Source organism: Oncorhynchus gorbuscha, linkage group LG12, assembly GCF_021184085.1.
Source record: "Oncorhynchus gorbuscha isolate QuinsamMale2020 ecotype Even-year linkage group LG12, OgorEven_v1.0, whole genome shotgun sequence".
Classification (NCBI taxonomy): Eukaryota; Metazoa; Chordata; class Actinopteri; order Salmoniformes; family Salmonidae; genus Oncorhynchus; species Oncorhynchus gorbuscha.
Genome location: NC_060184.1, coordinates 40,525,616 through 40,550,592, shown reverse-complemented (window position 1 = coordinate 40,550,592; position 24,977 = coordinate 40,525,616). Strand labels below are relative to the sequence as shown.

General features: G+C 42.7%; 1 protein-coding gene across 3 annotated transcripts in view; it reads left to right on the top strand.

Annotated features, from left to right (window-relative positions):
• Positions 1-24,977, top strand: part of LOC123991007 (ATPase family AAA domain-containing protein 2B-like) — a 121,776-nt gene that overhangs the window by 36,955 nt on the left and 59,844 nt on the right. For all 3 annotated transcript variants that reach the window (XR_006830737.1, XR_006830738.1, XM_046292105.1), the window contains exons 20-24: positions 3,267-3,402; positions 11,107-11,303; positions 11,573-11,732; positions 16,614-16,736; positions 20,121-20,231. Coding sequence is in view for 1 of the 3 variants with exons in the window: in XM_046292105.1 (XP_046148061.1) it covers positions 3,267-3,402; positions 11,107-11,303; positions 11,573-11,732; positions 16,614-16,736; positions 20,121-20,231 (727 nt within the window). In the remaining 2 variants the exon portion in view is untranslated. The remainder of the gene's footprint in view (positions 1-3,266; positions 3,403-11,106; positions 11,304-11,572; positions 11,733-16,613; positions 16,737-20,120; positions 20,232-24,977) is intronic.

The window sequence follows — 24,977 nt, the reverse complement described above, 5'->3', positions numbered from 1 at the left end:
AATTAAGCAGGGAGAGGGCTGGGGAAGCAAAGAATTAGGGAGACATGTATACCTTTTGTAATTTAGCAGACCAGAGGATTGGTTATTCTTCCAGAGCAGTAGAGGCTCTGCTTGGCTTTACTCCTCTGCTCTACTGATCCTCAGCCAGAGAGCCCTCTCCTCTCTTCTGTTCATCCCTCTCTCACTCCACCCATCCCTCCATACCCCACAGCCTTGACCATGCAGGAGTAAAATCATTAGCTGGTGTGTGCTGTGCTCTGTCTCCCTTTCTCCCTGCCTACCATGCTCCCTTTCTCCTTCCCTCGTTTTCTCCTTTCCTTGTCAAGGAATCTCTGGGCCAAGAAAGACCGGAGAACAGAGGGGGAAGGAGAAAACAAACAAACTTGTCAAAGAACGAGGATCAATGTGTGGAACTGAGGAAGGCATGGTAGGAAGTGAACAGCAGGCTGTGGAATAGAAGCTGTGTGAGCCCGCCCTCAATGTATTCTGCACAGTGATTGGAAGTCTAGGGTTGTGTACTATACAGTCGTTTAACTATGCCTGCCAGATGAGTAACCTTTCCTGAGACCCGAAGACTTCTATTAGCTCCCAATATTAACACCTAGGCTTCAGCTCAGTTGGCTAACGTGGTCTCTAATCGTGTAGCTGACTGGGGTTCAATACCAGGTCGGTAACTTGAGCTGACTCGGCTGTGACCTTTGAATGACCCCCCCCCCTTGAAGTGTCATGACTTTTTGGCCCAACCGGTTGTTTGTCTTGTTGAGTCAGTATATTCAAAACCACTTTGAATGCTAGTACAAACTACACGACAGGACCAAAAGTATGTGGAAAACTGCTTGTCAAACATCTCATTCCTAAATCATGAGCATTAATATAGAGTCCCCCCCCACCTTTGCTATGATAACAGCCTCCACTCTTCTGGGAAGGCTTTCCACTAGATGTTGGAACATTGCTGCTGGGACTTGTTTCCATTTAGCCACAAGCGCATTAGTGAGGTCAGGCACTGATGATGGGCAATTAGGCCTGGCTCACAGTCCGTGTTCCAATTCACCCTAAAGGTGTTTGATGGGGTTGAGGTCAGAGTTCTATACAGGCCAGTCAAGTTCTTCCACATCGATCTCGACAAACCATTTCTGTATGGACCTCGCTTTGTGCATGGGGCATTGTCATGCTGAAACGGGAAAGGGCCTTTCCTAAACGGTTGCCACAAAGTTGGAAGCACAGTATTGTATACCGTTGCATTAAGATTTCCCTTCACTACAACTAAGGGACCTAGCCGGAACCATAAAAAATAGCCCCAGACCATTATTTCTCATCCACCAAACTTTACAGTTGGCACTATGCACTCGGGCAGGTAGTGTTCTCCTGGCATCCGCCAAACCCAGATTTGTCTGTCGGACTGCGAGATGGTAAAGCGTGATTCATCACTCCACAGAATGCATTTCCACTGCTCCGGAGTCCAATGGCGGCGACACTCTAGCTGACGCTTGGTATTGCGCATGTTGATCTTAGGCTTGACTGCTCAGCCATGGAAACCCATTTCATGAAGCTCCCTGCGAACAGTTGTTGTGCTGACGTTGCTTCCAGAGGCAGTTTGGAACTCAGTAGCGAGTGTTGCAACCGAGGACAGACAACTTTTTTTGCTTCATCACGCACCAGTCCCATTCTGTGAGCTTGTGTGGCCTACCACTTCACAACTGAGCCATTGTTGCTCCTAGACGTTTTCACTTCAAAATAGCAGCACTTATAGTTGACCAGCGCAGAAATTTGAAGAACTGACTTATTTGGAAAACTTTCGCTTGTCATTATTCCCAAGCCACACACTAGACTACTGCAACACACTTTCACCTGCCACATCGGTGCCACAAGAGAGATAAGATGATGTGCAGGTTAGCAGACATTATTTTATTCGATTTAGTGATTTGTCAAGGACGCACAGAAATTCAAGTGTGGAGTTTTTAGGAGAGATTATGTTTGCAATATGTGATCTATAGGCTAAGAGCGCTTCATAAACTGTTTATTGATTGGGGGGATTGAATGGTGTGACACAACATGTTTGGGTACAAAAGACAACATGGGGTACGAAGTCTTTTCTAGCTCTTAAAGGGGCCGACCTTGGATGTACAATTCACAATTACAGCATTATTTATTCTGCACTTATTCTATTGCTATTTATTGTTACCAATCAAATGTACATGTTTAACAGTATCTTCTGATTACAATTATTATGTTATTTTAAATAAATGCAATTTATTAGCTTCCGAAAGGTAAGTAGGTATCTTAAACATCCTGATTGAATGGGTTGTCCTGCACTTTCTAAAAACCTGCATGTTGGAAAACGATAGTGGTTCCTTTCTAAACGTAGCAATGTGAATGCAACCAGGACTTGCTCTACAATATAGTTGAAGTGAACTGGCAAAAGAGTGAGTACTCATTCAAGGGCAGTGTGAATACAAAGGGAACTGAGTTATTTAGCTTTCACTTTAAAGAGGACTGAGATTGGTTATTTTACATTTTACATTTAAGTCATTTAGCAGACGCTCTTATCCAGAGCGACTTACAAATTGGTGCATTCACCTTATGACATCCAAACCATATCATTAAAACAGGCACATACAGTAAATACTATTGACAGGTGTATAGATCATTTATTGATCATTTATTGATAATTTATTGAACAACAAAGAGTCGTGGTCCCAGATCACTCGTGTTCCTCGCTGCGTAGCCTGGCGTTGGGGTTGGTGATCTTGATGGCCAGCTGAGCTGCCCTCTCCACGATCAACTTCCTTCCTGTTCTTAGACGACACGTTGTGGGCTATCTCTGCGGCATGGGTCTTGGACTATGTGAAAACACCACTAGTCACACTGGTGCTCCCCAAATTCAATTCCAGGTATCACAGCTAAATATTTTGTTGCATATGTGATCAAATTGGTCACACTTTAGAGCCCGGCACACTGCTATTCATAGAACATGCTCTCATATTAAATTCACGACAACGTGGGCGAACCTTTGTTTAATAGGTTGAAAGCATTGCCCTACTAACTTAATTCAAAACCTGTCTGCTGCTACCTCTGAAAATTACAACACTGTCGTCAATATTATATTTTTGCGTAGCTTTTCAAAACATTAATATTACTTAAGTAAAGTCTAGGCAAATCCAGGAAAATTATTCTGATTCCATACGCCAGACACACATCCATTGGCTATCGCGTAAATGAGCCTGTTCTGCTGTTTTTGTTGATATGGTTCTTATTGTCTCTCCCAGGTGAAGTTGATGTTCCAGATGACGTACGGGGAGGTGGTCAGTCTGTCTTCACCTGGAGAGGAGGACAGACGAAGGTTCTTCATGGACCTGCTACTGGTACAGGCTGCTCGAGCGCCATCCCACAGGAGACACAAAGGTACTATGAATTCATACAAGTATGCACACAGGATATCACACACGCACATACACACACACACGTGTAATAATGTATCACATTCCAACCGAGCTATTACAATGTTGTCCTGACACCGTTCTCAGTGGGGTGCTGAGAAAAGTCATTTTCATCTTAGATTTATCTCGCCTTTCTGTTCTCTCTCCTAACCTAAAGTAGCAGGCAAAAAATAAACTCCTGAGTGGCATTCCTTTCTGGTCCTGACGATGAACAAATAAAACTGTCACGGGAGGTTCTCTTCTCTGCACTGTTGAACCAATCCAGTAAATGTGGAATGGTTAAGATGGAGTGTCGCCTTGTTAACGTCTTAAAGTGGAAGTCAGGAGTTCTCCATTTCCCCTGAAAGCCAGATGCGTTCGGTTGTTAGCAACCCCACAGTGCCCCTCTCCTGACGCACACATTGCTCAAACGCAGTAACCACCGTACAACTCAATTCTCTGAGTTGTTGAATCATCGCTAGATTTTTGCTTCACTTGAAAAATATTACATTCCTAGATAATTGAATTTGGCCAGACTAGTAGGAACGTCATGACTTCCATAGCTTCCTGTAGTACTCCACGGCGCTCTCCCCATGTCCTGCTACCATACTATCCTTCCTGTAGTACTCCACGGCGCTCTCCCCATGTCCCGCTACCATACTCTCCTTCCTGTAGTACTCCACGCGCTCTCCCCATGTCCCGCTACCATACTCTCCTTCCTGTAGTACTCCACGGCGCTCTCCCCATGTCCCGCTACCAAATTCTCCTTTCAAACTCTCTCTCCTCCACTCCCTCATCCCGCCATACTCTCCCCTCCATTTCCCCCTACCATTCATCTAACTATTCTCTTCCCCAACCTCCGTTTCCATCTGTTTCCTTCTCAGTGTGAGAGAGTGGTCCACCGGGGCTTCCATGATGGCATTCCGCTTTTAAATGGAAATACAGCAAGCAACGCCGATTGCAGCATCCTCATTGATGCAAGGCAGGGGTCCCCCACACACACACACACACACGTATTCTGACACACGCGGCTCACATAGCCTTATTGATGTTAGGCATGGGTCCCCGCTCTCTCCTCTCTTCGGGGGTTCCCCGTGAATAAAACAGCAGCCCTACTTCCATCAGGGGCTGCTTGTAGGGGTGGGGAGTTTAGGGGGAGGCTGGGGAGATTCAAGTGGGAGAGAGGGAGCCCGCTATGAACAGAGCACAGTTACCTATGATTACACAGTTATTACCCATGATTACACTCACGGACAATGATGCTAATGTGAAGCAGGGCTAACAATGTTGGAAGGCGCCTGGGGCCAGTGGACCAGAAGGAGCGGCAAAGGGAGAGGAAGCACAGTGTGTAACAACTAGACTGTGCTGAATCCCCAACTAGGGCTGTAGCAGGCATGACATTTTGTCAGTCGGTGATTGTCATGCAAATAACTGGTGGTCTCACGGTAACATTAACATAAACACGTTTAGCATCTCCGGCTCCCACACAGCCTACAAAGCCACTGATGCAGACCTTTGGAAGATGTACTTTTTCAAAAGTAAAATAAATCCATTTAATATAGCCTACACCATCACATTTAAATCCATTATTTATTTTAGACTGGTCCAAAGAAACATGATATGAAGAAAATCTAGCTTATTTCAGAAGAACAGAATAGCATATTCTTGAGTCGTCCTTATGCAATGGCCCTGGCAATTAGTTCATTTAGCAGACAAGATTTGCTTAGAATTCCGTGGCATTATTTTATAGTATTATGAATACAATTGAACATAGCTGAATAAAATAAAGGATATTTTCTCCAAACGATTTGTGGCTCAAATCGGTCTTATGTAACAAAATTTGAAATTGTGTTTTTTACATTGGATAAAAGTATTGACTCAGAGCTACAAAATTACACTACAATTGAGGAACGATGGGGAAGTCATTTTGCTCTGATAGTTGACAAACTTGTAAACTCACTTTTGAGAAAATTACCTTTGAATGTTTTGGTACTACTATTAGAGAGCCCTTTGTCTACACACATTCAGCATCGTTCACACCCTCTTAAGCGGCAGGTAGCCAAGTGGTTAGAGCATTGGGCCAGTAACAGCAAGGTTGCTAGATCATATCCCTGAGCTGACAAGGTTCAAATCTGTCGTTCTGCCCCTGAACAAGGCAGTTAATCCACTGTTCCTAGGCTGTCATTGTAAATAATAATTTGTTCTTAACTGACTTGCCTAGTTAAATAAAGGTTCAATAAAAGCATCTTTAGCCCCACCCATCTCTTTAATGGTTGATCCAAGTTCTGTACTAATTGCTAGCTACTTCCAGGCATCTAAGTGAGAGAGAACAGCTCACTGAACATTACTCCCTCAGCAGTGCTGGTTAGGCTTTTATGTTATCTAGAGTGTTGTTGACTGCAACTGTGCTGTTAGATCGTCCGTTTATAAATTCAGAGCGTTTTGCGTTCCGAGCGCTCACTGGAAGCTCTGGATGATTTTGTAGGGTTAATCCGAATTTTCTGACCTCACAGCGGTAAGTCAAGCGCCCAACCTAACTAGAAAGCCATTGAAGTGTAGGTGTAGGAGGCAAACATCTCCAAGTTGATCATCCGGTTGATGGCAGCTTCGCAATCGTGGTGATAGTTCTGGCGGATCTGAGACTCCATTTTGGCAGATTTTCTTGAATATCTAAAGTAACGGAACAAAAATAGGGTTTATTCGACTATTGGCTAGCTTGCTAGCTACTTCGAGACACAAAATGAGAGAACACCCAACTCTGACCATTTAACTTACCCTAGCAGAGCTCGTTAGGCTGTTTTTTCATGTGATCCAGTGCGTTGGTGACTAACTGTGCTGCTGGCAGCATTTAATTACACTTTTTTGCCAACCGTTTACTGACACAGGCCATATTCAATGGGTGTTGAGCGTTCATAAATTCATCAGTTTTTCTGTGCTCTGACTGACTATGTCAAAAATAGAAATGTGTAGTATCTGAAAATGCAGGTAGCTGGACTACCTTACCCGTGGTCTGAAATCGGGGTAGATAGCCAGAGTGAATTTACCAGCTCGTACTTCTATCAACATTTGTTGCTGCCATTCTATTGAAATGGATGCTTGCATAGTGGAGTCTTTTTGTTAAGGCATGCAGCTAGCCAGCTGTCTAAACAATTAACCATAATCTCAACTCATGTTACTCCCCTGCATGAATCTGCAGGTAGCTAACCAACCAGTTTCAATGTTAGCTAGCTAACATTAGGCTATAACTAGTCAAGTAAATGTCTGAAATAGGAATATCATACACAATGTTAGCTAGTGAGCCAGCTAACTTTAGCAAGCTAACAGTACACTTTAACTTGAAATAAAACCACTTTCTGTCAATTTCAGATGTGTAATATCTGAAAATGTAGCTAGCTAGACTATCTTGCCCGTATATAGCATGGTTGGATGCATCTCCTGTCGGATGCCATGGTTGCCCTTAGTTTGAAGATGTAATCTGTGTTTTCTCCATATCTTTAGCTATCAGTCTCGAATTCCACTTTTTCTGTGGCTAAACCAACTATGCTCGTAATTTAACAATTGTATTTGCAGATGGCATACGAGTTTGTTTTTAAGGCACATGAAAGTTCACGTGTTCGGGAAGGCATTTCTGCCAAAAAACAAGTTTATGCTCAAATGGCTCTCCTGTGAAGTAATGACTCGTGACATACACCTAGTTTCCTGAAACGGGTCACATTTGAGGGAGTGCGCACATGCGTCTGCTCTGTGTGGTTAACAAAGAAATGGGTCATCCTATATGCTTAATTTAGTTATTTATGCAACTTTAGTTGTGATATGAAATGTTAGGCTATATGTTTTGATTACTAATACATTTTTAACTTGAATGATCCAACTCTAATGATGATTTGAAAAAGTCTGCTCTGTTTCCTGCACAGGCTGCACATACTTCATCAGTCTCATTTACAATTTGATAAGCCCTCTCACCCATCAGACTATTCTCAATTTAATCTGGTCTTTACATATAGCCTACTAATATACAGTACCAGTCAAAAGTTTGGACACATTCAAGGGTTTTTCTTTATTTGTACTATTTTTTTTAATTGTAGTATAATAGTGAAGACATCAACTGTGAAATAGCACATGGAATCATGTACTAACCAAAAAATGTTAAACAAATCTAAATATATTTTATATTCATCAAAGTAGCCACCCTTTACCTTGATGACAGCTTTGCACACTCTTGGCATTCTCTCAACCAGCTTCATGAGGAATGCTTTTCCAACATTTTTCAGGGAGTTCCCGCATATGCTGAGCACTTGTTGGCTGCTTTCCCTTCACTCTGCAGTCCAACTCATCCCAAACCATCTCAATTGGGTTGAGGTCGGGTGATTGTGGAAGTCAGGTCATCTGATGGTCAAATAGCCCTTACGCAGTCTGGAGGTGTGTTGGGTCATTGTCCTGTTGAAAAACAAATGGTAGTCCCACTAAGTGCAAACCAGATTTGATTTGATGGCATATTGTGGTGGAATATTCTAACCAAGTGAGACTCTCTCATTTCTTCAAACAATCATCTTTATTGAATATCGATTGATTATTGCAATAATGAGACCAGTCAACCTAACACTGACTGTTGGGCGAGTAGCCTAACCTTTACAGACAATGTTGTTTCTTATACAGTGGGGCAAAAACGTATTTAGTCAGCCACCAATTGTGCAAGTTCTCCCACTTAAAAAGATGAGAGGCCTGTAATTTTTATCAGAGGTACACTTCAACAAAATGAGAAATCCAGAAAATCACATTTTAGGATTTTTTATTAATTTATTTGCAAATTATGGTGGAAAATAAGTATTTCAGAGGGGTTGGGTTAAATGTGGAAGACACATTTCAGTTGAAGGCATTCAGTTCTACAACTGACTAGGTACCCCACTTTACATGATCCCATATGTGTTATTTCATATTTTTGACGTTTTCACTTATTTTGCAATGTATAAAATAAAAAGAACCCCTTGAATGAGTATGTGTTTCCAAACCTTTGAATGGTACTGTGTGTGGAATTATTTTCATTTAAAATGGCACCTACAAAGAAACGTCATTTACCCTGTACTCGAATAGGGAATGGAGGTTAAGTTTTTAATAGGCCAGGTAGGCTATACTGTTGTAAAGCAGATTAATTTGCTTAATTTCTAGAATTTAGCATTACCTATAGCAGCACGCGAAAGCTGGAATCCTCTTTTAAATAGTGGCAAGTCAAAACTGTTTTCACCCGCAATTGCGCGATGACTGAGCTTATAAGAACACATGTTTCACAAGACTCTCTAGAATATGTGTTCTCCAACTGTGTTTCAGGGGTCTCGAGACACTTTAGTTAGTTGTGATGATACAAACCTTATCAAAACATATAGGCCGACTATGATTTGAAAAGACGGGGGATGCATGCTCTCTTTTTGCACGTGTCCACATTCTGGGCATCCTTCACAAGTGATAATATTCTCCCCGAACAGACTATTCACAGTGTATATTTGTCTTTACATATACTAAATAATGTGTGAAATTAGTTTAGAATGGGCAATTATTATGCACTTACCAGAACCGGGGAAGTGTAAAAAAAGACATGTCATCCGTATGCGCTTGAATAGCGAATGGAGGTCGCTTTTCCCCAGTTCATTTTCATGTCAGCCAGTTGCTACTCCGGTTGTAAAGCGAAGCAATTTGCTTAATATTAGGAAAGTTGAGAAATGAATATAGTACACCTTACCTATAGAAAGCTGATGGTGTCCTCTTCTTATTAAGAGGCCATCAAAACATTGTTTTCTCCTGCAATTGTATAGCCTACAGCAATGGTCACCAACCTTTTTGAGTCAATATATCTTTCTGAGTCGAATGCAAACTGAGATCTACTGCTCAGATTTGTATTTTTATCGTGACTTGTAAAACGGAAGCTTATGCAACGTTAAGCAATTCAAAACAGTTATGAAGCAATGAGGTTTGTGCTGTAGGCCCAATACACGTATCACCGCATATGCCTATTGACTATGCTTGAAATGTCCTGCATATGTTGTTCATCTCAGACCATTTAAACATTTCATTACCATTTTAGGTATATGATGATCACACTGGTAATAGATCATTTGTTGTATTACGTGAGGCACAGCTAAACGTAATTCATACAAAAATAATTACCGGAGTGATTGTCTGCGTCTGATTGCTAGTCTGAGGGAGGGAGCAGCAATGAGGCTGCCTCTCATTCTACCCCCCCCCTCCCATCTGCTGAGATAAGGGGACAGTCTTCCAGCTGATGGTGAAACTGAAGTCGCACTGCATTAGTTCTGCTTCATGCACCAATTCATGTTGTTACTCCTATGACGAGAGAGTGTGAAATATTCCTCGATATTAAGAGAAGCCGCTTCAATGCAAGCTTATCGAAACACTGCTATGCTATTCATTGCTTCTGCAGTTTTTGTTGTAGCTTGAGTGGATGTAGGGAGAATGCACATTTTATGGCTTATAAGTGTTGAACAAAGTGTTTACAGTGATGACTAACAACTTAAACAGGAACTTACTCGTAAACAGCAGCTCTTTGCTGTATTCGTTAAGTCTCTAGTCATGGATTTAAGTTTTGACATCTCACAGTATCAACTTTGCTGTGCATTTGAGGCTTCTTTTTAGTCTATGGCTTGAGGAGACATGGTTATCTGAGCTAACTGATTGGCCAGTGGTAGGCCTATAGGTGCACTTGATTTGCTCTCTGGGCCTGCCGGGTAGGTGGAGTTGTACCTTCAGGCACATGAAATGTTTCCAAATAAGAACAATTGTCTTCCCGGCGCTAGGGCTGCTGAATCAAGTACACCTACCGCCAACAGTGGAAATCTTTTTGTTGAATAAATTAAAGGAAAGCCAGCCTTTCAAAAAATATAATTTTTTTAACAGAATGTTTGGTGATTGACTAGGAATCGTGATCGATCGTGATCGACCGGTTGTTGACCCACTGGCCTATAGAAATGTTGTGCAACACTGTCATTCAATGCATCAACCAGCTATGAGGAGCGGTCTCTGCTGCAACAGGTGATCCGCTCAAACTCTGAATGCCAGGGCTCTCTTGAAGTTTGATTTGTTCATTGCATTTATATTGATGTCTGAGGGATTAGGACTATAGTGTGCTGAGTACCAGGCCATTAGCGACTGGCTGTTAGCAAGTTTGGTAGTCTACTAATGACTATCAGCAGCAGATTTAATTGTAGATCTAACTGGATAGGTGTTTTAATTAAGCGAGAGGCTGGGTATTTGTATAAAGCAAATCCCATATTTCAGTCGCATCCTGTTCCAATAATTTCAGGTTGACAGGAGTGCCCAGGTGGTTAGGGGTTGATTTGGAATTCAGCAACCACATCATTCTCTTTAGGCCAGAGACTGGGGGTTCAGGGTTTTTATTCATTTGTTGATGATATCTTTAGAAAGAAGTTGATGCACCCCCGCGTCTGAGTGTCTCACCTCTCCCACGAGGATCAACCTAGAGTAGGAGATTCGGAGGAGAACACATTCTCTAACAGACACACACACAACTTTTCTCACTTCACTTGCTTTTTGTCATGCTGAGGTCCTACCAGTAGTGCAGGCGTCAGGCCCGAGACCACTCTTGCCTGAGAAGCAGTGTGCTTGTTTGAGAAGCAGTCTCAAACACGCACTCACCTACTCTATCCTCTTATCTCGTTAGCCCTGCTGTGTGAGGAGGTGCTTCCGGTAGCGGAGGTCCCTGGCCCCAGGGTTCTCTCCCACGAGGAACAGCTTCGCCTGGCCGACCAGGAGGAGAACACTCTGAGAGAACTGCGTCTGTTCCTCAGGGACGTCACCAAGCGCCTCGCCATAGACAAACGCTTCAACATCTTCAGCAAACCTGTTGACATTGAGGAGGTGGGTAACAACACAGATATTGCTTGATGTAGATACTAGATATCACAGTATACCCCGCTAGATACAGTAATGATAAAAAAGGAATGAGGTACCCTAGGGAGGTTGCGTCATTGTTTGAGTCCTGTCCCCTCACCCTCTCGCCTCTATTTGAGTATTGCACTGCTTCTAGAGAATTGACACTGCTGGACCAATTCCTCTTAACTGATTTTGATTTAAATGGAGTGAATTGCACCACTTTAAATGGACTTTTTCCCTCCCCTCCCTCTCAGGTGTCAGACTACCTGGAGGTAATTATTCAGCCTATGGATCTATCTACGGTCATGACCAAGATCGACACCCATAAATACCTGACGGCCAAGAACTTCTTGGTGGACATAGACCTCATCTGCAGCAATGCCCTGGAGTACAACCCTGACAAGGAGCCCTCAGGTACATGGAGGGACTTTTAGGAGCGTGTGTGTGTATTTAAAGACATTTCAAACATTCTGTGTACCAGGTTTACATTGAGTTATTCAGTACATTTCTTGTCAGGAGAATTTGTGTAACCAAAATTCGGACAATGGATACTTAAGTATATTTCAATTGTGTGCCATTTAAGGTGCATCGTTTCTAACCCGTGAAGATCCTACTAAAACCAAATAAAATAAATCCACGTATTAAATCAGACACTGTATTGACCCCACTAACAAATATTCATAACGTGGGTGTGTTGGTGGGTGTGGTAAAACGTAGGGCAAAAGCAAACAAATGGCCAGGACTTGCTTAATTGGAAGCACCTTTTACGGCCTGATCTGGGCACCTTTATACGTAATAGAACTGCAGAATTTCACTAACTGCTCTCCCAAGGAAACCACCTATGAAACATTTAATCCTTTCCTAAAATAAACATTTAGTTAGTTTTCCCTATACTAAATCTTAATCAGCAAAAACAAAAATGGTTTAATTACGACAAAACATAACTTCTGTTCACAGGGAGGTCACAGCCCTCTAATCTTTTTGTTTTAATCCACCACAACATTTACTGTATATACTATTGACAATCTCCGTTGGATATTCACAACTTGCTTACAAATCAAATATTTATATAGCCCTTCTTACATCAGCTGATATATCAAAGTGCTGTACAGAAACCCAGCCTAAAACCCTAAACAGCAAGCAATGCAGGTGTAGAAGCATGGTGGCTAGGAAAAACCTAGAGAGGAACCAGGCTATGAGGGGTGGCCAGTCCTCTTCTGGCTGTGTCGGGTGGAGATTATAACAGAACATGGCCAAGATGTTCAAATGTTCATAAATGACCAGCATGGTCAAATAATAGTAATCACAGCGAACAGGTCAGGGTTCCATAGCCGCAGGCAGAATAGTTGAAACTGGAGCAGCAGCACGGCCAGATGGACTGTGGACAACAAGGAGTCATCATGTTAGGTCGTCCTGAGGCATGGTCCTGGGGCTCAGGTCCTCAGAGAGAGAAAGAAAGAAAGAATGAGAATTAGAAATCATACTGAAATTCACACAGGACACTGGATAAGACAGGAGAAATACTCCAGATATAACAAACTGACCCTAGCCCCTCTGACACACAAACTACTGCAGCATAAGTAGTGGAGGCTGAGACTGGAGGGGTCTGGAGATACAGTCATTAATGTCTACTATTTTAAGATTAATATGCACTGAATTGAGACATCTACTTTTTGGCCCATTGTAATCGGAGCGTGTTATGCAAAACCATTTCTGTCGCCTGTTCTGCCCTCAGTCACGACGGCATTACATACATACATGCATACATTTGGTGGCTGGTACAATTGGTGGCTGACTAAATACTTTTTGGCCCCACTGTATTAGATACACTCATTATATTACACACACACAGCCATATATATATATATATATATATCTTGTGTATTCCCACAATAAGTTGGGTGAATTTTGACCCATTCCTCCTGACAGAGCTGGTGTAGCTGAGTCAGGCCTCTTTGCTCGCACATGCTTTTTAAGTGCTGCCCCGTTATCTTCTATAGGTTTGAGGTCAGGGCTTTGTGATGGCCACTCCAACACCTTGACTTTGTTGTCCTTAAGCCATTTTCCAGAACTTTGGAAGTGTGCTTGGGGTCATTGTCCTTTTGGAAGACCCATTTGCGACCAAGCTTTAACTTCCTAACTGATGTCTTGAGATGTTGCTTCAATATGATCACATACTTTTCCCTTCCTCATGATGCCATCTATTTTGTGAAGTGCACCAGTCTTTTTTTGAATTCGAAGCCCATGTCAAGACTTGCTCGTGACATCTAAAGTGACTCGTCAGTGTAGCTTAGTGCGGAGTTTTTTGAGAACGAACAGCTCTTTTGCAGGTTATTAAAGCTAATGATATTATTAAAGGTATCGATATGGGCCTACTGATTTGAGTGTAAAAATGGAGCTGCTTTCTGTGTAGCAAAGCACATGTTTAACACTGGCTTCATTCTTCAATCATTCCTGTAGGACTTTGTCCTCCCCCTGAACATTTTAACACTTTTAAATCCATTTTCTTACAATTATATATTGTTTCTCTCTTTTTTTAAAATAACTTTTAAAAAACTTTACCCCCCTTTTCTCCCCAATTTCGTGGTATCCAATTGTTAGTAGATACTATCTTGTCTTATCACTACAACTCCCGTACGGGCTCGGGAGAGACGAGGGTCGAAAGCCATATGTCCTCCGAAACACAACCCAACCAAGCCGCACTGCTTAACACAGCGTGCATCCAACCCGGAAGCCAGCCGCACCAATGTGTCGGAGGAAACACCGTGCACCTGGCGAGCTGGTTAGTGTGCACAGCGCCCGGCCTGCCACAGGAGTCGCTAATGCACGATGAGACAAGGATATCCCTACCGGCCAAACGCTCCCTAACCCGGACGACGCTAGGCCAATTGTACGTCGCCCCACGAACCTCGCGGACATGGCCGGCTGTGAGTAGATGCATACAGAGCCTGTGACAGAGCCTGGGCGCGAACCCAGAGTCTCTGGTGCCCTAGACCACTGCGCCACCCGGGAGGGTATATATTGTTTCTCAACAGGGAATCTGTCCATGTTTACTTGACAGAGCACAACCTTTTTTCTTCTTTTTGACACATTAAACTAACAAACATTGGCAATTCATATCTTCAAATTAAACTGTAAATATCACTTTAATTTCAAGAGAAGGCAGGGTTTATGTTAAAGGTTATCTTATTTGAAAGCCAGCCGTGATCATCTAGGCCTAGACGATATCCAAAACAACACACCAAATTTAAACATTTTCTGTAATTTTAATTGTAAAGTCATTTCTATCAAGGCATTGGAATGTACCGTAGGACCACCATAATAGAGCTTGTTCTGCAACATTGAAACCCACACTACCACACAGTTTAATATAACAGGGGTTGTCACTTGCGAAAAGGTGTTATCTAATCGATTAGAATAACATGCATTATTTAAATACGCAGGCTGTGTTGGTGTTTACATGAAAGTGAAGGTTGTAGGAATGGATTTAGGCTTATGAATAATCCATAAGCAATTGGAATGAATATAGTGGGAAGAACGGTAAGAACTCAAGTTCCCATCGTATGCTGTGGCGTTAATTGAAAGCCAAATAAATGGACGCCCAGCGACCCGACAGCATTCAATTAAACTGGACGTTGTATTTCTCAGGGAGCCTCTTTGTCTCCATCTCCCTGGGATACTGTACATCTGTGGGCCAACTAAACTAAAGGAGGTTTCTTTCTCACTGCTTATTGCTCAGTTAAATGGTTAACCAAATAGCTACCTCTACTATCTCCATTGACCCACTTGTTTCATCATATGCCCTGCTGTTACTGTTTATTATTCTTCACTTTATTCCCATCTATTAACTGGTACCCCTGCACATCGACTCTGTACCGGTACCCCATGTATATAGCCAAGTTATTGTTACTCGTGTATTTATTATAAAAATAAAAAAAATATTGTTTTCTATTATTTATTTTAGTTCTCTGCATTGTTTGGAAGGGCCTGTAAGTAAGCATTTCACTGTTGGTCTACACCTGTTTATAAAGCATGTGACAAATACAATTTGATTTAAACGCAGCTTTATACACATGAGCTCACACACGGATGAATAAATCATATCTGTGATTTTGCAGGCAGGCGGAAGGCCAGGTCCTTTGTTTGAATGCAGTGGCCACAAATGATGCACTAAAGGCCCCTCCCCACTGTGATCTCTGAGACACTGACAAATACACCTTGTGTTCTGTCCTCTTCCTTTGTCTTCCAAATAGTCCGCTTCTCTTCTTATTCTTTATTTTTCTTATCTTCCTCCTTTCCTCCACTCCTCTTCCATTTCTCCTCCTCCTCATCCTGTTTGCAGTGAAAGCAGAGGCTGTACTCTGCTGTCTTGAAGGAAGGTCTTGTTCCCCTGTTTCTTCTAACTTCATTAAGTTAGAAAACTAAATCTGTCTGCTCAACACAGAGTAAACCCCGCATTCACAAACAAACCAGCTCCACCACTCTAGACAAACACCCAAACATTTTCAAACTCGCAGCAAACCCTGTTTACACAACACAGAGTAGGTGGCAGAATGTCCTTGTCAGCTCTCGACAGAGGTGACACTGGGTTCGATAAGGGTACAGACCTCCACTCAACACTGCCCTGCACCCTGTCGCCCCATACTCTGACAGACAGTACAGGACTGTACCACGCACACACGGTCTTCCAATTAGTGGTTAGAAGCTGTCAGATGGCGACCTCTCTGGCCCACTTTCTGAACCTGTTGGTTGTGTGGCATAATGAGAGGAGGATGTCTGTTTACACACATACATGCGTGCTCGTACAAACACTCAACTCACTGACAACCAGCTTTTAGGATAAAGATGTTTTTGTTAGAGGGAAGTGTGTGTGTGTGTGGTGTGTGTGTGTGTTAGATATGCAATATGTGTGTGTCAGTGAGAAGGGAGGAGAGTGACTGTATGCCTGAGGTTTGTCTCCTTACATTCACCACCAAAGGCAGCTATTTTGTCTGCATCCAAACAGTAAGAGAACAATTATCCCTTGCTCCCTGTGTTGGAGGCCAGGCAGGGACACATCCAGTAGTTTGTGTTGTGGCCAGCAGAGGGTGTGCTTGTGAAGGGCAGAGGCAGGGACAGAACGATGGCAGGGCATCAACCTCATAGGCCCAAATTAATATCTGTCATGTGATTCTTTAGGCCGAAGTAATTGAATCTGTAGGTGTAATTGAATCTGTAGGTGTAATGTATCTACAATGCCAATACAGAATTGAGTGCATGTGCGTGTATTAGTGACAGTGTGTTCTCTCCCTCCAGATAAGATCATCCGCCACAGAGCGTGCAGTCTGAAGGACACCGCGCATGCCATGCTGGCCTCGGAGCTCGACCCAGAGTTCAATCGCATGTGTGAGGAAATCAAGGAGTCACGCAGGAAGAGGGGTGAGGAACACAAACACACACACACATGTTCCTTGCATGTAGGATTGCCAGAGTGTTGCTTTAGCATAAGGCTCAGTAGTGGAAAAGTACCCAACTGTCATACTTTAATAAAGTTAGAGACTTACTTGAGTCATTTTAAGTAGAATTGGCTTCCTATTTCGCAACAAGAGATCCTTCACACATGTTGCCAAACATACCCTTGTAAAACTGACCATCCTACCAATCCTCGACTTTTGTCACCAAAGCCCCATATACTACCAATCATTGCGACCTGTATGCTCTCGTTGGCTGGCCCTTGCTTCATACTCTTCCTCAAACACACGGGCTCCAGGTCATCTACAAGACCCTGCTAGGTAAAGTCCCCCCTTATCTCAGCTCGTTGGTCACCATAGCATCTCCCACCTGTAGCACGTGCTCCAGCAGGTATATCTCTCTGGTCACCCCCAAAACCAATTCTTCCTTTGGCCGCCTCTCCTTCTAGTTCTCTGCTGCCAATGACCTGAACGAACTATAAAAATCTCTGAAACTGGAAAATTTGTCTCCCTCACTAGCTTTAAGCACCAGCTCTCAGAGCAGCTTACAGATTACTGCACCTGTACATAGCCCATCTGTAATTTAGCCCAAACAACTACCTCTTGCCCTAGTGTATTTTTTATTTATTTTTGCTCCTTTGCACATTCTTCCACTGCAAATCTACCATTCCAGTGTTTTACTTGGCCACCATGGCCTTTTTTTGTGCCTTTACCTCCATTATCTCACCTCATTTACTCACATCGTATATAGACTTATTTTTCTACTGTATTATTGACTGTCTGTTTGTTTTACTCCATGTGTAACTCTGTGATATTAAAAGGTAAGTCACCCAGTGAAATTCTACTTGAGTTAAAGTATTTGGTTTAAAATATACTTGAGTATCAAAAGTACAAATTCCTGATGTTAAACAAACCAGATTGCACCATTTTCTTGTTTTTATTTATTTACGGAAAGCCAGGGACACTTCAACACTCAGACATTTACATACAAAGTGTGTGTGTTTAGCGAGTCTGCCAGATCAGAGGCAGTAGGGATGACCGGTTGATAAGTGCGTAAATTTGCCACTTTTTAATCATTTGAAGAATTTATTTAAGCTTTTATTTCTTTCATCACATTCCCAGTGGATCAGAAGTTTACATGCACTCAATTAGTATTTTGTAGCATTGTCTTTAAATTGTTTCGGGAAGCTTCCCACAATAAGTTGGGTGAATTTTGGCCCATTCCTGCTGACAGAGCTGGTGTAACCGAGTTAGGTTTGAAGGCCTCCTTGCTCTCACATGTTTTTCAGTTCTGCCCACAAATTTTCTATAGGATTGAGGTCAGGGCTTTGTGATGGCCACTCCAATACCTCGACCTTGTTGTCCTTAAGCCATTTTGCCACAACTTTGGAAGTATGCTTGGGGTCATTATCCATTTGGAAGAACCATTTGCGACCAAGTTTTAACTTCCTGACTGATGTCTTGAGCTGTTGCTTCAATTTATCCACCAACTTTTCCCTCCCTCATGAAGCCATCTATTTTGTGAAGTGCACCAGTCCCACCTGCAGCAATGCACCCCCACAACATGATGCTGCCATCCCCGTGCTTCACGGTTGGGATGGTGTCCTTCAGCTTGCAAGCCTCCCCTTCTCCTCCAAACATAAAGATGGTCATTATGGCCAAACGGTTCTATTTTTGTTTCATGAAACCAGAGGACATTTCTCCAAAAAGTACCATCTTTGTCCCCATGTGCAGTTGCAAACCGTAGTCTGGCTTTTTTTATGGCGGTTTTGGGAGCAGTGGCTTCTTCCTTGCTGAGCGGCCATTCAGGTTATGTCGATATAGGACTCGTTTTACTGTGGATATAGATACTTGTACCCGTTTCCTCCAGCATCTTCACAAGGTCCTTTGCTGCGGTTCTGGGATTGATTTGCACTTTTCGCACCAAAGTACTTTCATCTCTAGGAGAGGGAACGCGTCCCCTTCCTGAGCGGTATGACGGCTGTGTCGTCCCATGGTGTTTATACTTGCATACTATTGTTTGTACAGATGAGCATGGTACCTTCAGGCGTTTGGAAATTGCTCCCAAGGATGAACCAGACTTGTGTGGTCTACAAATATTTTTTTCTGAGATCTTGGCCCATTTCTTTTGATTTTCCCATGATGTCAAGCAAAGAGGCACTGAGTTTGAAGGTAGGCCTCAACACATCCACAGGTACACCTCCAATTGACTCAGACTAATTGACATCGTTTATCAGAAGCTTCTAAAACCATGACATCATTTTCTGGAATTTTCCAAGCTTTTTAAAGGCACAGTCAACTTGGTGTATGTAAACTTCTGACCCATTGGAATTGTGATACATTGAAATAATCTGTCTGTAAACAATTGTTGGAAAAATGACTTGTGTCATGCACAAAGTCGGATGTCTTAACAGACTTGCCAGAACTATAGTTTGTGAACAAGAAATTTGTGGAGTGGTTGAAAAAACTAGTTTTAATGACTCCAACCGAAGTGTATGTAAACTTCCAACTTCAACTGTATGTAAGCTTGTATAGTCAGAGAAAGACTATCATGCACAAAATGCATTTGTTAGTGTACACGCACAAGGAGAATGTAGATATAGTATTGGTAGTACAATATGTTCATACTTGTACTCCTACATACAACATACATTCAGCTTGATTCTATACACAGAATCACCCACACACATGCAAACCTACACGTACAGGATCGTGCAAATCTACACACACCACATATTCATCAATGAATAATCCTGCACAAACTTGCAGGCAGAGCATAAACACGCATGTGAGTATAACTGAGGTAAGCCACTCTTGTGATGGAGGTGGAATGAGGAAATGGGGATGGAGGGAAAAAGAGGATGGGTTGTGTGCAGGCTCATGCACTCTGAGCACATAAGAGCTTTTTTACAACTGTATTGTTGAAACTGCTCAGGCCTAGTCTCCTGTCTTAGAAACAGTCTCATCAAAGACTAGGGGTTTTCTAGGGTCACACACATCACTGCTGATTTCCTCCGTTTCACGGCGATGCGCACGCACACAAAGCCGCCGCAAATTAATATTTTAGGAGCAGAAGTCAACTAGCTGAAAGGGAATACAGCAGTGAATATTTAATGTGCCAGTAGAGATGCTAAAGGTATCCATTTATACTTGTTTGATTGCCTGGTGTTTGGTTGCGTCAGCAAAACCTAATCTTGGCTGATATGGTTCTGCCCTGGAGTCGGGAAGAAGTGTGTGTGTGTGTGTGTGTGTGTGTGCTGACCTTGTAAAACAACACATTTCACTGCACCTTTCTGGTGTATGTGACAATAAAAAAACATTTTTTTTTATTGACCCTGTATGTTGTCTGCAGACCTCCAGATTCTGGATGTGCCTCCTGTCTCCCTGGCTGCTGTGGTAACCACCAGGAAGCCGTCCGGAGAGCAGAACGCTGGGAGCAGCGTCGACAAGCACCACTGCAGCAGTAAGTACCACTGACTCACAACATATTTTTTTGGCTGAAGTGAGATTGTCTGCAGACCTAGAGAATCTGGTGTTCAGATCATTTAGAACGAGGTCATTCAGCTGATTACAGAACCACCGTCCCACAAATCAGCAGCCTCGCCGTGTTAGCTCAACACATGCGCAGTGGGCAGCCACGTTAGAGACTTTAGTGACTCATCAACACGGTTGGTCCCAGCTGTGCGGACCGTGACCACGCCAGAGGAATCTGCCAGATCATTTCACCGCCTGGTGCATTCACTGATTACAGAACCACCGAATGGGGAGGGCCAGGGGAGCGCGGGGGGCAAACCGACCAGATCATTACCTGCCTGTACCACTGACAACCAGGAGGGAGTGTTGGTGTTATTGGAGATTACCTGAGGTTGTTGCCTGTACCACTGAGTTTCTGTCTGAATTAATGAAGAGGTTTACACCTCTGTGATTTAAATCTTCTGCTGTATTTGAATCCTAGTTCAGCTTAGTTACCTGGTGTCCCCTCAGTTTAGGCCTGACTTGTAAGACTTGTCTAAACGTATGGTTTCAGAATCTGTTGGTTCATAGTAACCCCTAATAACGTAAATAACAAATAAAGCCACCACACAATTAGTTTTGGCACTACTGGACTAGATCTTACTGCATACTCTGTTCTGCCACAGATTGGCGCTTGTCTCTCTAGAGACCAGTAATTGGCCTCCTGCTGTGTGTGTTAACCAGAGTTTTGGCCCAGGGAGAAGTAGGCCTTGACTAGAGCCTTTCTTACTTTTAATATTTTGTGTGTATGTTAGATTCTAGCTTGCTGTTAATTATGTAGAAGGCGAGATGCAATGCTGGATTTATTGTACAGCACTTTCGCCTTAACACAATTCAGGGTTTACAGTGTGGGCTTGGATTGATGTGTTGAGGTCAATTTTTTTCCTTTGCATGTGACTTATAGGCCTAAGAGTATAAAATGTAAGTACAGTACATAGTATAAACGCAACCAGCTTCAGTTAAAGCGGGTCGATCTTTGACCTCTGTCAAACCTGTGAAATTGTTTGTCATCACGTTTGTTTCCAATAATGCAAGGCTTTTCAAGTGATTGGGTAATTGCATGTAGTAGTCAAGGTGATGTTATTTTCTTCCTTTTTTAATCTAAATACTTCAAGCTCTCTTTTTATTATGTGGGTGTATTCAACACAATCAGCTACAACCACATCTGACCTCAGTCAATCCTCATTTGCTATGAGTAACCCAAGGGGTTTTAAGTGGTTGTGATTATGAATTTCATGTAGAAGTGGTCAAGTATATTATGTTCCTCTTCTGTTTACCCTGTCTGACCAATCCAAGGAGGTTAAATTGGCAAATTGTGTCTCCATTTAGTGACTCCCCCTTTTTTTTAAATCTCAGGAGCCAAAGCAAAGTGTTGCACATGTCAGTCACTAATTCACTGTGTCCCACAACTTATCACCACGCTCCAGAACTTAATTAATTAGCTCGGGTAATTAATTATTTCATCATCTGCAACCAATTTTCACCTGGAGCACGTTGGGGACATGTCCAATTAATTGATCAGGGGGAATCAATTAGGTGTTGAGATAGATATGTCAGAATCTTGCACACACACCCCCCTTTGGGAAGAGATACTGCCGCTGATGAAGTTGTCTCTAGGCTGAAAAATATAACTGGCCTTGAATCAGTGTCTAGGGGCAAAACACCATCAGCAAAGGTTACGATTGGGTGAGGGTAAACCAGAGTGAATTTGGGTAAACTTCTACCCAGGGCCTTTAAGTTAGCTCTATTTCCCATAGCACTGTGTGGTAGCCCCATGTGGTCGAAATTGAGGAATCTGGGATCGAGCTCCTGTTCAGAGCCATTAAGGCTACCTGTTTAGTGTGGGCCAAATATTGTACTAGGCTATATGGGGAGTATGGAGTTATTTGAGCCCCATAACCTGGCGGTTTAGGCTTTGCTAGCCCAGGGCCCTCCTGGGTTTATAGAGAGGGCACTGCCAGGAAGATATGGAGGAGAGTTCAACCACTGTACCATCCCCTCATCCATAATTCACTCTCCCGTGTTCCCATTCATTCGCCTCAAGTTTCTAGAAACCACGTGAGCTGACTGTCTTTAACTTGGGAATACTTGGCTATTTGTGTAGGAACCTTGTAAATCCTGCATGTTCATGTTAACTCAATTAGCTGTAGCTCTGCTGCTCAGTATGCCATTATAGTAGTTCTTGAATGTCTTGCATTAGCTCTAGGCTTATATTTCGAGAGCTTGGTAAGTTGTAGTCTCTCCCCTCCAACATTTAGCTTTTTATGTTGACTGTCAATGTTAACCATGATTGGAAAGGATAGCCCATCAGCTGTTTTTTTTTCTTTGAGTAATATTCCAAGAACTCCCAACATGAGTCAAGGAGAACACTCTACCGGCATGATATAACGATGCTGTCACAATAACATTTGACAGTCATTTAGCAGACGTTCTTATCCGGAGTGACATACAGTTAGTACATTCGTCTTAAGATGACGAGGTGGGACAACCACATTTCACAGGCATAGAAAGTACATATTTCCTCAATTACATAGTAGTTAGTAGTCAGAGGTGGGGAGGGTCAAGTGCAAGTGCTGGTTAAGTGTTTAAAATAAATGAATAATAATCATAAGTTGGGTTTCGGATGTTTTTGGAAAATGGGCACTCCGGGACTGCCTGTCCTAGCTTCAGGGGGAAGCTGATTCCACCATTTGGGGTGCCAGGACAGAAAAGAGCAGTTTTCACAATTCATTTAAAGCTGTAGGTTGTGTAATGGCTTTCAATAAGGCCTGTATAGAGTTGTTCGAGCTAATGCATTTTGTCCTTGGGAGACTAGTATGGAGAAAGTAAGCACTCACTCACTACTTACTGTAATTCACTCTGTTTAAGAGCATCTGCTAAATTACTCTAATTGTAAACACGTATGTACTACAGGTTAGTCAATATGGAGCCCAAAGCAACAGCCCACTGGAGGCTGAATGTCTTCCTGCCTGTTGGCTCTATCACATTCTGCCTCAGTCTCCACTCACACCTCATTGGAAACGACCAACCTTTTCTCTCTGTTCTTTTATCTCCTTTCTCTCACTCTCCCCTGCCTGCCAATTCATCAGAAGTTCTTGATGAGAAGAGACATTTATTTTTAATAAGTAAACACTTCTTCTTGACGGCATGGGTGGTTGAATAGACGATGACCTGGATATGTGCTATGGAACAACAGGGGAAGTAGATGCATGTACAGACATGGTGTTTCTATTGTCTGTATTCAGAGATTCTTCAATACACACTGAGAACAAAACTAATCTCCCTCCTACCTTTCTGTTGAATGCCAAGGATGTGTCCTCTTCAAGCTCGTATAGTGTCACTGTCTGTACAAGCATTGACCTGGCCAAGTAAAGACTTCCATTGTTGGCGCTCATGGTTGTGTTCAGTATGCATGCAACAGAAAACTAAGAGAGCTCACTGGAGAGCCGCAGGCCCATGTGTGTGTGGACACAGGTAGTGTGTATGCTCATCCAGGCATGCTGCTACCTAAGAAACAAAACCAGCTGACCCACATCCTCTCATGGGCAACACAGACACCGCATGGACTCATGTTAAGGAGCACACAATGAGTCTTTTAGTTTCTAAGGAAACTAAACATATTAGGATACAGATAAAGTCATATGATGGGAACAATCTAACAATTAATTTGAGGTCAGTCCTAACTGCTTTTGACTCTCCTCCAGAAGAGCGTAAGCTTTGATTGGGTAAAAGTACTGTTGCAAATTAAAGTACATTCTTCTGTTGAATAAAGGAACAGTCCAAGACTTGTAGGTAATGATCAGGCCCTTTCACATTCACAGTTTCCCCCTCAGTCAGTGGAACACGCCAACTACAATGTTTCATAGAGCAGAGAGGACGTTTCCGGCTCTACAGAACCACCAGGTATCAGACTAGATACTATTAGCATAGCAAAGATGATTAAATGACCGCAACTTTTTCAAACTGAAACTTTCAGTGCTTGTTAGTACAGCAATATGGATGCTCCTTATGGTAGCAGACCGTTTCTGTGAAATGAGTTTGAAGTAAGAAATAGTCAACGCTTTACGCTTTCTGATGTCTGTGCTTTAAAAAAAATATATATATTTATTTTTATACATAACTGTTAGAATAGGTATATTGAATAGTTTTAGTTTAAATTACTTTGGGAAGAGTAAGGAAGGGCTACAAGCTTCGCCGTTGATTGACGTGCATGCATGTGAAAGAGCGGAGTCTTTGGGTGTGGGGGGGGGGCAGTGCACACTTATGTCCACCTAATCACTGCGTTTCACCCAGAGAGGAAGTCCGCCTTGTGTATCCACTAGGGGGCTTGGGAGGCCAGAGTAGCTAACCAAGCGAGAGAATCCGAGGCACTCTGACTATAGCTAGCAATGGCATTTGAACTTCTGGATCCGTTATGTGCTTTTCAACTATACCTTTTTTAAGGATATAACTAGCCGAGGAAATAAACATGTCTCTATGAATTGCAATTGCAACAGGTTGAACTGCTAGAACTTGAATGGCTCTTACTACTCAGGAGAAGAAAAAATGGCCCCTGAACACTACAAGAGAATACCTGTCTCGTACAGCAACCTATACGAAGCATTAATTAACAAGGAAAGACATTTTCAATACGTCCGATTGTCCCAAAGACTACCATAATGAGTCACCTCAATCCTTGCGGTCTTTGTTGTACATA